At 45.7% G+C, this 14,112-nt stretch overlaps 1 protein-coding gene across 1 annotated transcript in view; it reads left to right on the top strand.

Annotated features, from left to right (window-relative positions):
• acot11a (acyl-CoA thioesterase 11a) overlaps window positions 1–14,112 on the top strand; it is a gene marked incomplete at both ends in the record, with an annotated part of 43,847 nt that overhangs the window by 679 nt on the left and 29,056 nt on the right. The window contains 5 exons of the mRNA XM_083781715.1: window positions 6,655–6,858; window positions 8,538–8,607; window positions 9,455–9,515; window positions 12,011–12,115; window positions 12,585–12,720. Coding sequence (XP_083637841.1) covers window positions 6,655–6,858; window positions 8,538–8,607; window positions 9,455–9,515; window positions 12,011–12,115; window positions 12,585–12,720 — 576 coding nt within the window. The remainder of the gene's footprint in view (window positions 1–6,654; window positions 6,859–8,537; window positions 8,608–9,454; window positions 9,516–12,010; window positions 12,116–12,584; window positions 12,721–14,112) is intronic.

Below are 14,112 nucleotides of genomic sequence, written 5' to 3'. Positions count from 1 at the left end.
GATGATGGAAGGATATAGATCAAGCTTCACTGATCTTACACTTCAAAGGGCTTTATTGGCATGAGAAAACAAAACATACGTTTACATACATTGCCAAAGCAGAAAGAACAATACAACAATAGAATCAAAACAAAAATTATGTAGGCTACTTTGAAGGTCAGGATCTTCAATAGATCAACTTCTATGTACCAAGATCACTGGATGCAGGTATAGTGCAGGAATATATACACAATGATTAGTCTTTAGGGTGGTTGTGTTCCATTTGATATCCTTCTCCTATCACAGCAGCTCACACATCTTGCTGCTGTGTTTTTGCACATTGTGATATGGGTGTTTTTTGTCATTGGTCATGTTTTCAAAATCTCTGTGTGTGGTTGTAATGAATTGAAGTATGTGTCTCTGATGTCTCGGTACAATGGACAGACAGTATGTGTCTCTGATGTCTTGGTACAGTGGACAGACAGTATGTGTCTCTGATGTCTTGGTACAGTGGACAGGCAGTATGTGTCTCTGATGTCTTGGTACAGTGGACAGACAGTATGTGTCTCTGATGTCTTGGTACTGTGGACAGACAGTATGTGTCTCTGATGTCTTGGTACAGTGGACAGACAGTATGTGTCTCTGATGTCTTGGTACAGTGGACAGACAGTATGTGTCTCTGATGTCTTGGTACAGTGGACAGACAGTATGTGTCTCTGGTGTCTTGGTACAGTGGACAGACAGTATGTGTCTCTGATGTCTTGGTACAGTGGACAGACAGTATGTGTCTCTGATGTCTTGGTACAGTGGACAGACAGTATGTGTCTCTGATGTCTTGGTACAGTGGACAGACAGTATGTGTCTCTGATGTCTTGGTACAGTGGACAGACAGTATGTGTCTCTGATGTCTTGGTACAGTGGACAGACAGTATGTGACTCTGATGTCTTGGTACAGTGGACAGACAGTATGTGTCTCTGATGTCTTGGTACAGTGGACAGACAGTATGTGTCTCTGATGTATTGGTACAGTGGCCAGACAGTATGTGTCTCTGATGTCTTGGTACAGTGGACAGACAGTATGTGTCTCTGATGTCTTGGTACAATGGACAGACAGTATGTGTCTCTGATGTCTTGGTACAGTGGACAGACAGTATGTGTCTCTGATGTCTTGGTACAGTGGACAGACAGTATGTGTCTCTGATGTCTTGGTACAATGGACAGACAGTATGTGTCTCTGATGTCTTGGTACAATGGACAGACAGTATGTGTCTCTGATGTCTTGGTACAATGGACAGACAGTATGTGTCTCTGATGTCTTGGTACTGTGGACAGACAGTATGTGTCTCTGATGTCTTGGTACAGTGGACAGACAGTATGTGTCTCTGATGTATTGGTACAGTGGACAGACAGTATGTGTCTCTGATGTCTTGGTACAGTGGACAGACAGTATGTCTCTGATGGTACAGTGGACAGACAGTATGTGTCTCTGATGTCTTGGTACATTTGACAGACAGTATGTGTCTCTGATGTCTTGGTACAGTGGACAGACAGTATGTGTCTCTGATGTCTTGGTACAGTGGACAGACAGTATGCGTCTCTGATGTCTTGGTACAGTGGACAGACAGTATGTGTCTCTGATGTCTTGGTACAGTGGACAGACAGTATGTGTATCTGATGTCTTGGTACAATGGACAGACGGTATGTGTCTCTGATGTCTTGGTACAGTGGACAGACAGTATGTGTCTCTGATGTCTTGGTACAGTGAACAGACAGTATGTGTCTCTGATGTCTTGGTACAATGGACAGACAGTATGTGTCTCTGATGTCTTGGTACAGTGGACAGACAGTATGTGTCTCTGATGTCTTGGTACAATGGACAGACAGTATGTGTCTCTGATGTCTTGGTACAGTGGACAGACAGTATGTGTCTCTGATGTCTTGGTACAGTGGACAGACAGTATGTGTCTCTGATGTCTTGGTACAGTGGACAGACAGTATGTGTCTCTGATGTCTTGGTACAGTGGACAGACAGTATGTGTCTCTGATGTCTTGGTACAGTGGACAGACAGTATGTGTCTCTGATGTCTTGGTACAGTGAACAGACAGTATGTGTCTCTGATGTCTTGGTACAGTGGACAGACAGTATGTGTCTCTGATGTCTTGGTACAGTGGACAGACAGTATGTGTCTCTGATGTCTTGGTACAGTGGACAGACAGTATGTGTCTCTGATGTCTCGGTACAGTGGACAGACAGTATGTGTCTCTGATGTCTTGGTACAGTGGACAGACAGTATGTGTCTCTGATGTCTTGGTACAGTGGACAGACAGTATGTGTCTCTGATGTCTTGGTACAGTGGACAGACAGTATGTGTCTCTGATGTCTTGGTACAGTGGACAGACAGTATGTGTCTCTGATGTCTTGGTACAGTGGACAGATGGTTAGGAAGTGTAGCTCGGTTTCCACTTCATTTAGTGTGCAGTGTGTGCATAGTCTGGGTCACTGATCTTACACTTACAACAAATAAGTGGGGGGGGGGGGGGATCTAATTAGTGTACTGCAATGAGATAATGTGGAGCTCATATTAATGCATGTTTTATTGTCTCCACCAGGCCGAAGGCATGGGGAGAGAGTAGCCCAAACATTTAGAATCTCGTAGAGGGTTTTTTTTCGATTCTGACGAATCTCTCTACGAGAGTCTAAAACATAACCCCCCCCTTTACCGTCGAAAGTTGAACGTTTGTGCTTCAAAATCACTCTTACCTTGTACAAATGCAAAATCTAAGCTGCTTTTAATGTTGCCCCACTTGTTTGTGAGGTGTACGGATTCAGATTAAACACGGAACATGCTTATTTTTCAATAGAAAAAGCTATTTTAATCCACTCTGTTTCTGAATCCTCCATTGTAAATGCGGTAAACGGCGCAACAGAATATTGCCCGCGCCCCTAGCGGCCAGGGTTCTCTTGCGCATTTACAATGGAGAGAAAAGCAAGATGGCCGCCAGATTCCGAGACAGAGTGGATTAAAATACCTTTTTTATTGAAAGATAAGCATGTTCCGTGTTTAATCTGAATCCGTACACCTCACAAACAAGTGGGGCAACATTAAAAGCAGCTTAGATTTTGCATTTGTACAAGGTAAGAGTGATTTTGAGGCACAAACGTTCAACTTTCGACGGTAAAGGGGGGGGTTATGTTTTAGACTCTCGTAGAGAGATTCGTCAGAATCGAAAAAAACCCTCTACGAGATTCTAAATGTTTGGGCTAGGGAGAGAGTATGTTTTGCACTGCGTCCGTCCGTCCGTGTGTCCGTGTGTCCGTGTGTCCGTCCGTCCGTCCGTTAGCAGCTAATCTCGGCCACCGTTAACCCGGTCCATGCCACATTTTGCACACACACTCCCTGGATGCCAACGATGAACCTCTGCCCCAAACTTTCCACAACGGCCTGTTATAGCGCCACCAGGAGGCCGCTTTGTGCAAAACAAGTTTTTGCACAGTACACCTACACATTTTGTCCAAACATCACGCAAATTGGTACACAGTCTCTCTAGAGCCATTCAACCAAACCGCTCTTTCACATTTCTCAGACTCCATCCTGATTGGTTAAGATTGGCTTCCAAAGTTCACAGGAGTGCTCAGTTTCAAACAGAATGCTGCAAATCATGAACACATCGCGTGATTTCCGTGAAATTGTGCACCCACATTCCCACTAGGCCAAGGACAAAATGCCACATGAACAATTTCAACTCAGCCTCAAGGTGGCGCTATAACTGCCCCAAAAGTGTTTTTACCTCTAACTGCACGGATCTGTGGATAACCTGGTGGAGACCTGTGCCCAGAAGGGCACTTTTTCTAGTTAATTAATGCAGAGCTGATGATGAAAAGCAACAATCTGTGCAAGGTATAATCGCACAGAAAGTCAGACTATCGGTGCATCAACTCCAGAAAACTCCTTCTTAATTAAAGAATGCCTTTTCAGTGGAGTTATAGTTTGGAGACAATCATGTACTCTCTCAGTCACAACCGTCTATAAAGGGAAAAACAAACAACAGAAAATCATGACAATCCAGTTTAGTGTGTCTTTCTGTCTGTCTTGTCGAGGCTAGTTTGTGTTTGTAAAGTTCCTGTTAACCCCTCCCTGCCCTGAGAAATCAACAGTGATGGCAGAAGTAGCCTACTCACATTTGTCACTGTACAATCAATGCGGCAATGTAGACATACTTATGTTACAAGTAAATAAAGCCTGTAAAGTAAAGGTCTGGTATTCAAAATGTACTTTTAAGTAGCCTATACACAAGTTAAGTATAAAAGTATCGGCATCACTTAAAGTACCAAAAGTAATGCTATTTCACAAGTTAAATCTTAACTCAAGTGAAGACAGTGCGGGATTCTTTTTCTCTACTTACAAGTTAAATAGTTAAAACGAGTTTTAAGTTACAATGGGTTACAATGGGTTTGTATAGGAAGGGGGAGGGGCAGCTAAAATTAATATCAAATACCGGTATGTAAATACTGAATCAACAAGCACCTTGTCAGAAAACTGTCTGGGGTGTTTTGGGCGGCTGTGGCTCAGGAGGTAGAGCAGGTCGTCCAATGATCCCTGGGTCAGAGGTTTGAATCCCTGCTCCTCCTCTTGAACACATGTCGAAGTGTCCTTGGGCAAGACACTGAACCCCACATTGCCTCCAGTGAGTCGGTCGGTGTGAGCTCGCCACCGTCGGTGTGTGAATGTGGGAAGTGAGGACGCTGGCGTCGACTGTTCGCCGCTTCACCTCCCAATGTATGAATGAATGAACCTTCTCCTCCCAATGTATGAATGAATGAACCTTCACCTCCCAATGTATGAATGAATGAACCTTCTCCTCCCAATGTATGAATGAATGAACCTTCACCTCGCAATGTATGAATGAATGAACCTTCACCTCCAAATGTATGAATGAATGAACCTTCACCTCCCAATGTATGAATGAATGAACCTTCACCTCCCAATGTATGAATGAATGAACCTTCTCCTCCCAATGTATGAATGAATGGACCTTCACCTCCCAATGTATGAATGAATGAACCTTCACCTCCCAATGTATGAATGAATGAACCTTCACCTCCCAATGTATGAATGAATGAACCTTCACCTCCCAACGTATGAATGAATGAACCTTCACCTCCCAATGTATGAATGAATGAACCTTCACCTCCCAATGTATGAATGAATGAACCTTCACCTCCCAATGTATGAATGAATGAACCTTCACCTCCCAATGTATGACTGAATGAACCTTCACCTCCCAATGTATGAATGAATGAACCTTCACCTCCCAATGTATGAATGAATGAACCTTCACCTCCCAATGTATGAATGAATGAACCTTCACCTCCCAACGTATGAATGAATGAACCTTCACCTCCCAATGTATGAATGAATGAACCTTCACCTCCCAATGTATGAATGAATGAACCTTCACCTCCCAATGTATGAATGAATGAACCATTGTAAAGCGCTTTTGAGCACTTGGAAAAGCGCTATAAAAATGCAATTCATTATTATTATTATTACCACATAAGACTGAGTAGATGTACTAGAATGATAAAATGACAAAAGGTTGTTTGAAAGGGAAACATCCCTTTCAAGCACAGTACTTGAGTTAAAGGACCTATAACATGAAATTCAACTCTTTCAATTTATTTTGTGTTTTTGGGGCTCCCATATGTGTTTTCTACCCCCACAAATAACCAATTTTGAACAATCAGGCCTTCATGTCATATGGGTGTTTTAATGGAAATTGCTCTCAGAAACAGCTCGACTGATTTTGGCCTCATCGTGATGTCATCAATGTCACCCTACTTTGTATAATTCCTCCTTTTCTTCAGTCTTCAGTTGCAAATTTGCATTTCCACTTTGTTTACAATGTCCACCATTGTTGATTTTCCAAGCTGGCATGTAATGGAAACAAGCCTGGTTTTATCTAGCATCAGTATTATAATGACTCAAATATTAAATAATCTGCATATCAGCACCCTCTCCACCTCAGGACATTGTGTTACTGCAGCTAAAACTGCTTTCAAAGTCCAGAAAGAAATGACAAGGCCTGGTTATATCAGAGTGGTGATTGAGGCTCAAACCATTAGAAATAACTTTGATATGATTATTAAATATTAAAAGCAGTTTTAAAATGCATGTTATTTGCGCTTTAATGTACTTAGTTTTCTTTCCACCGCTGGTTTGCAGTCAGGCAGACTGTAAACTGTCAACTGTAAACTGTGAAGTTCCTCTCCTTCCTTCCGCTGGGAAATGAAGATCGACGACAGGCTCCGAGGCGTCTTCAGACGCCGATGAGAAGCAGGAGGGAATAGAACAAGGAGAATACATGATACTTTTAGGTCTTAACCCATTATGGGCAGGAACCCCTTTTTGTTAAGCTTTGGCTATTGAAAAACAGCAGATCTACAAGCTCGTAGCGCGCCACCGAGTGGCGCGCTACGAGCTTGTAGGTCTGCTATTTTTGAAAAAAATCGAAGAACGACTGAGATAGAAACATAGCTTTTTCAGAAAACTGTCAGGATGGAGAAGACATTTTTTTAATCTGATCTCGGGTCAGAATGGGTTAAAATAAACTCACAGATAATAAACTTGTTTTCTTCTTCTCCTTCTTCTTCTCAGCGTGGGAGATGAGTTTCAGAAGCCAGGGGAGTCGTCAGGACAGGGAGGAGGAAGAGGAGGGGGGGGGAGGAGGAGGAGGAAGAGGAGGGGGAGGACGAGGGAGACGGCGGTGTGGTCAGTGTGAAGATGAGCCAGCTGGTGATGCCGTGTCACACCAACCACCGCCAGGAGCTCAGCGTGGGACAGCTGCTGAAATGGATGGACTCCACCGCCTGTCTGTCTGGTATGGAGTCTGTCTGTCTGTCTGTCTGGTATGGAGTCTGTCTGTCTGTCTGTCTGTCTGTCTCTGGTGTTGTGTCTGTCTGTCTGTCTGTCTTGCTGTCTGTCTGTCTGGTATGGTGTCTGTTGGTTAATATTAGCTTTCGAAAGTTTGCAAGAAGAAAGAGAAAAACAGTAGGCCTACACGACAAAGAGGGTTAGACTATTAGGGCCACAAGAACAGGTCAGTCACAACAGGAGGGAGGAGGTCTTTAGAGGGTCTACATACACGTGCTGCCATCATCATCATCATCATCATCATCATCATCATCATCATACCGGGACGTTTGGCGAGAACGCCTACTGAGTGGCAAAAAACTACACTTCCTGACCATGACAGCCCATATGCATCCAAACAGTCAGAGAAGTCTGATTGCATTAAACAACGTTAAACACACTTTGCCACTCGATTTGACACTCATTTTATGCATGCGATGCACATTCCCTCTATTGTCTATCTATGGCGCAAGCAGCCAGGTACATAAGCATGCACGTGTGCACACTCACACACACACACAACAGACATCAAAGGTAGTCCTGCGTTACGTCCGGGTCCAAGTGGCACCAGCTCCCGTCCGCATCTCATTGTAAATAGAATATCTAAACGCGTGAATCTTTTTACAGTGACGTTATTTTTCAGAAAGGAAGCCATAGAGGGTTAAAATAGGTCTTAATGCTTCCAACTCGAGTGGAATTATTAATGTTTTGTACAAGTGTCCATGACAACAAAAATATATAATGTGGAGACAATAAAGACTATTATTATCATTATTATTGAAGGTGGCAATATTTCGGGGGTATATTTAGACTGTGTGCAGGCTTTAAGTATGTTGAATCTAGTTTGCATTAATGAGGATTTTGTTGACACAATGAAATAAAATGGCGATAGTATCCCATGTGGGGCAGACGGCCTGTCACAGCCAGATTTTGGGAGAGCAGCAGTTTGTTGTTGCGAGGAAAAGAAAGCGGTAAAATTAGACTTTCGTGGTTGTTTTCGTCTCAGATTTAGTCCGACGGAGCGTCACAGTATAACTCTATGGGGACACAGTATAACTCTATGGGGACACAGTATAACTCTATGGGGACACAAAAGCGACACAAAAGTAGGACCCGGAAGTATCTCAGGAGGGGGCGCTCACGTCACGGCTAAAATACTGAATACCCAAAGGCAGCATTCAGGAGAATAGTTATTTTTTCCTGATCGTGTACGCAGCATTTTGTAGCACTGGGCTTTGTCAGCGACAGCAGGGAACTCTAATAAAATAGAAAACACAGTTGTTTTGGTGAATTAAAATGTGTTTGTTTGATCCAATCCAATTCTAATCAGCCTTCCCTTCACACGGAGCACACTGTCTGTCCGACAACAACAATAATAATGCTCCAGGATTTGTTTTAATCACAGGAAAACAGCCGTGTGTGAAATGTGTGCCCTCAAAAAACCTATTCTGTTCGGGACTGGCTTTATGCGTGTTGTTGTCCACGTGTGTGTGTGTCCGGCCGTCCACACACACAGGGCATTTTTGTCATACCAGAAATGCCAATGACACGTGTGTGTGTGTGTGTGTGTGTGTGTGTGTGTGTGTGTGTGTGTGTGTGTGTGTGTGTGTGTGTGTGTGTGTGTGTGTGTGTGTGTCCTCTTGGCAGCTGAAAGGCATGCTGGGTGTCCCTGTGTCACAGCTTCTATGGACGACATCTGCTTTCAGCACACCATCGGGTCAGTTGGTGTGTGTGTGTGTGTGTGTGCGTGCATGAGTGTGTGTGTGCGTGTCACAGTTGTTATATAATCGCCTTATTTTGCATAATAATTGTCAATCTATTTCATTTAATTTCACCTGTATATTGAATAAAAATGCTCATTTACAATTAAAGCCTTTTACTGTTTTCCGATGTTCAATGTGGAGAAAAAATTAATCAATCAATCAATTAACCCATCCATCAATCAATTAATCAATTAACCCATTTTGGTGTTTTAAACATTGTTATAATTTAGCTATTTAAAAATACCAGATCTACAAGCTCATAGCGCGCCACCGAGTGGCGCGCTATGAGCTTGTAGGTCTGCTATTTTTTTAAATAATCGTGAAAACGTGGCACAAATCCTGATGGAAAACTGTCAGGATTTAGAAGACATTTTAGAAATGTCGAACGTCGAGCCTAAATGGGTTAAAAAGTGTCGATCGCAATTATCTGAATGGCAATTGATTGTCAAATAAAATGTCTTGATCGTGACAGCCCTGCGTGTGTGAGAGAGAGAGAGCGGTATGACACAGAGACATTGTGACTCAGTTTCCTTATTGCCTCTCTCTCTCTCTCTCTCTCTCTCTCTCTCTGTCTCTGTCTCTGTCTCTGTCTCTGTCTCTGTCTCTGTCTCTGTCTGTCTCTCTCTCTCTCTCTCTCTCTCTGTCTCTCTGTCTCTCTCTCTCTCTCTCTGTCTCTCTCTCTCTCTCTCTCTCTCTCTCTCTCTCTCTCTCTCTCTCTCTCTCTCTCTCTCTCTCTCTCTCTCTCTCTCTCTCTCTCTCTCTCTCTCTCTCTCTCTCTCTCTCTCTCTCTCCCCCTCCCAGGGTGGGTCAGGTGGTGAATATCAAGGCAAAGGTCAACAGAGCCTTCAACACCAGCATGGAGGTCAGACAATCTATTTTTGATTTGTTTTATTTGATTTATTTGAAGTGCGATAAAACCACAGCGTTACAATTCCAGGATAAACACGATAAAGTCCCAACTAAAACTTTGTTTGCATTGTGGTTTATCTCGCAAGCAGCAGTTAAAAACACAGTTTTTAGTGGAGTTTGCATGTTCTCCCCGTGTCCCCTAGGGTAGGTACCCTCACATGTTCTCCCCATGTCCCCTAGGGTAGGTACCCTCACATGTTCTCCCCGTGTCCCCTAGGGTAGGTACCCTCACATGTTCTCCCCGTGTCCCCTAGGGTAGGTACCCTCACATGTTCTCCCCGTGTCCCCTAGGGTAGGTACCCTCACATGTTCTCCCCGTGTCCCCTAGGGTAGGTACCCTCACATGTTCTCCCCGTGTCCCCTAGGGTAGGTACCCTCACATGTTCTCCCCGTGTCCCCTAGGGTAGGTACCCTCACATGTTCTCCCCGTGTCCCCTATAGGGTAGGTACCCTCACATGTTCTCCCCGTGTCCCCCTAGGGTAGGTACCCTCACATGTTCTCCCCGTGTCCCCTAGGGTAGGTACCCTCACATGTTCCCCCCGTGTCCCCTAGGGTAGGTACCCTCACATGTTCTCCCCGTGTCCCCTATAGGGTAGGTACCCTCACATGTTCTCCCCGTGTCCCCTAGGGTAGGTACCCTCACATGTTCTCCCCGTGTCCCCTATAGGGTAGGTACCCTCACATGTTCTCCCCGTGTCCCCTATAGGTACCCTCACATGTTCTCCCCGTGTCCCCTAGGGTAGGTACCCTCACATGTTCTCCCCGTGTCCCCTAGGGTAGGTACCCTCACATGTTCTCCCCGTGTCCCCTAGGGTAGGTACCCTCACATGCTCTCCCCGTGTCCCCTAGGGTAGGTACCCTCACATGTTCTCCCCGTGTCCCCTAGGGTAGATACCCTCACATGTTCTCCCCGTGTCCCCTAGGGTAGGTACCCTCACATGTTCTCCCCGTGTCCCCTAGGGTAGGTACCCTCACATGTTCTCCCCGTGTCCCCTAGGGTAGGTACCCTCACATGTTCTCCCCGTGTCCCCTAGGGTAGGTACCCTCACATGTTCTCCCCGTGTCCCCTAGGGTAGGTACCCTCACATGTTCTCCCCGTGTCCCCTAGGGTAGGTACCCTCACATGTTCTCCCCGTGTCCCCTATAGGTACCCTCACATGTTCTCCCCGTGTCCCCTAGGGTAGGTACCCTCACATGTTCTCCCCGTGTCCCCTAGGGTAGGTACCCTCACATGTTCTCCCCGTGTCCCCTAGGGTAGGTACCCTCACATGCTCTCCCCGTGTCCCCTAGGGTAGGTACCCTCACATGTTCTCCCCGTGTCCCCTAGGGTAGATACCCTCACATGTTCTCCCCGTGTCCCCTAGGGTAGGTACCCTCACATGTTCTCCCCGTGTCCCCTAGGGTAGGTACCCTCGCATGTTCTCCCCGTGTCCCCTAGGGTAGGTACCCTCACATGTTCTCCCCGTGTCCCCTAGGGTAGGTACCCTCACATGTTCTCCCCGTGTCCCCTAGGGTAGGTACCCTCACATGTTCTCCCCGTGTCCCCTATAGGGTAGGTACCCTCACATGTTCTCCCCGTGTCCCCTATAGGGTAGGTACCCTCACATGTTCTCCCCGTGTCCCCTAGGGTAGGTACCCTCACATGTTCTCCCCGTGTCCCCTAGGGTAGGTATACCCTCACATGTTCTCCCCGTGTCCCCTAGGGTAGGTACCCTCACATGTTCTCCCCGTGTCCCCTAGGGTAGGTACCCTCACATGTTCTCCCCGTGTCCCCTATAGGGTAGGTACCCTCACATGTTCTCCCCGTGTCCCCTATAGGGTAGGTACCCTCACATGTTCTCCCCGTGTCCCCTAGGGTAGGTACCCTCACATGTTCTCCCCGTGTCCCCTATAGGGTAGGTACCCTCACATGTTCTCCCCGTATCCCCTATAGGGTAGGTACCCTCACATGTTCTCCCCGTGTCCCCTAGGGTAGGTACCCTCACATGTTCTCCCCGTGTCCCCTAGGGTAGGTACCCTCACATGTTCTCCCCGTGTCCCCTATGGTAGGTACCCTCACATGTTCTCCCCGTGTCCCCTAGGGTAGGTACCCTCACATGTTCTCCCCGTGTCCCCTAGGGTAGGTAACCCTCACAAAAAACATGCAGTAATCCTGGTCTCTATACTGCCTCCCCCTGGCCAGCCGGGGCGCCTGATGGAGGGGAAAGGAACTGGTTGGAATAACGTGTTCCTTCCACGCGCTACGTCCAACCAGGGAAACTCCCCCCTGTCAGGTGTAAAGGAGCAACTTGGACACTCAGGCATGAAGGAAGATCTGCTACGGTTGATGCTTTTGTGTGACGCTGTGGTGTGAATGATCAAGTAGGGCGTTGGTTTATGAGACTGTGTTTCACAACCACGTTGCCAGGTTGTGTAAACTTACTGTACTCATTGGACTGTGTTGCCAGGTTGGCATCGTGGTGAGCTGTGAGGACCTGTTCACCGATCGGCACTGGAGAGTCTGTCACGCCTACGCCACCTTTGTCACCCACCGCACACACACTGGGAAAAAGGTTGGTGTGTGCGCGTGTGCGTGTGCGTGTGTGTGTGTGAGTGACTGGATGGTAACCGCAAGGTTGCCAGTTCGAACCCTGTGGGCTCCCCCCAGAGTTAGTGTCAAACACACACTAAAAAACTAGACTAAAATGTTAGTAAGGGACCAGTGGACAAGGTATCCAGTTTTATGCTGGGTTGCATGCTGAAAATAGCAGATATACAATCTCGTTGTGAGATTGTATATCAGCTATTTTCAGCATGCAACCAAAGTGTAAAATATGTCATTACAACGACATCAAGGCCTGTCAAAACACATTTTTGTGTGTGTGTGTGTGTGTGTGTGTGTGTGTGTGTGTGTGTGTGTGTGTGTGTGTGTGTGTGTGTGTGTGTGTGTGTGTGTGTGTGTGTGTGTGTGTGTGTGTGTGTGTGTGTGTGTGTGTGTGTGTGTGTGTGTGTGTGTGTGTGTGTGTGTGTGTGGTTCTGTAGGTCCAGTTGAAGCCCGTCAGCCCGGTCACTCAGCTGGAACAGGTCCAGTATTGCGTGGCGGCCGAGAGGCGGAGGATGAGGGTGGTGCACAATGACATCATCAAGGTCCTGCTCTCTGATAGGACGGCCCTGCACGGTAGGGGCGGAGCTTCCAGACGCAGAGCCTTTTCTGTTGAGAGAGTTGCGCCCATATATGGACACTGTATTTTACCCATTTTGGGGCGGGAACCCCTTTTGGTGTTAGCATTATGTTATGCTTTAGCTATTGAAAAATAGCAGATCTACAAGCTCATAGCGCGCCACCGAGTGGCGCGCTATGAGCTTGTAGGTCTGCTATTTTTGAAAAATCGAAGAACGACTGACATAGATTACATAGATTTTTCAGAAAACTGTCAGGATGTAGAAGACATTTTTTAGAATCTGATCTCAGGTCAGAATGGAAAACTGTCAGGATGTAGAAGACATTTTTAGAATCTGATCTCAGGTCAGAATGGAAAACTGTCTGGATGTAGAAGACATTTTTAGAATCTGATCTCAGGTCAGAATTTAAAACTGTCAGGATGTAGAAGACATTTCTAGAATCTGATCTCAGGTCAGAATGGTAAACTGTCAGGATGTAGAAGACATTTCTAGAATCTGATCTCAGGTCAGAATGGTAAACTGTCAGGATGTAGAAGACATTTCTAGAATCTGATCTCAGGTCAGAATGGAAAACTGTCAGGATGTAGAAGACATTTTTAGAATCTGATCTCAGGTCAGAATGGAAAACTGTCAGGATGTAGAAGACATTTATAGAATCTGATCTCAGGTCAGAATGGAAAACTGTCAGGATGTAGAAGACATTTGTAGAATCTGATCTCAGGTCAGAATGGGTTAAAACAACAAAAAAATCACACCTGTGTGAAGTGAGGGGCGCTCTTATCATCGGACTCATATGATGTAAAATAAATTCTCAATTCATTGTCAAAGGCAATTTAACCCATTCTGACCTGAGATCAGATTCTAAACATGTCTTCTATGTCAGTCGCTCTTCGATTTTTCAAAAACAGCAGACCTACAAGCTCGTATCGCGCCACTCGGTGGCGCGCTACGAGCTTGTAGATCTGCTATTTTTCAATAGCTAAAGCATAACATGATGCTGACACCAAAACGGGTTCCCGTTCAGAATGGGGTAATGTTTGTGTCGGACTAGACGTATACATTTTGATGCCAATACTTTTGTACTTTTAAACTCAACTAAATTTTGAAATACAGACTTTTAACTAGTTGTAACACAATATTTTGTACATTGCAGTATCGATACTTTTACTTGAGTAAAGAATGTGAGTGCTTCTCCCACCACCACCACCACCGCACTGTATGTACTGTACGTGTGATGAAATCACAGCAAGCAGGAAGTGGGTGGTGCAGTAGCTGGAACTGTGTGGACACACACACACACACACACACACACACACACACACACACACACACACACACACACACACACACACACACACACACACACACACAGAGAGGTTGTATCATG

Source organism: Protomyctophum parallelum (genome assembly GCF_964188405.1).
Source record: "Protomyctophum parallelum genome assembly, chromosome: 14".
Classification (NCBI taxonomy): domain Eukaryota; kingdom Metazoa; phylum Chordata; class Actinopteri; order Myctophiformes; family Myctophidae; genus Protomyctophum; species Protomyctophum parallelum.
This window is presented reverse-complemented; position numbering and strand designations above follow the sequence as displayed.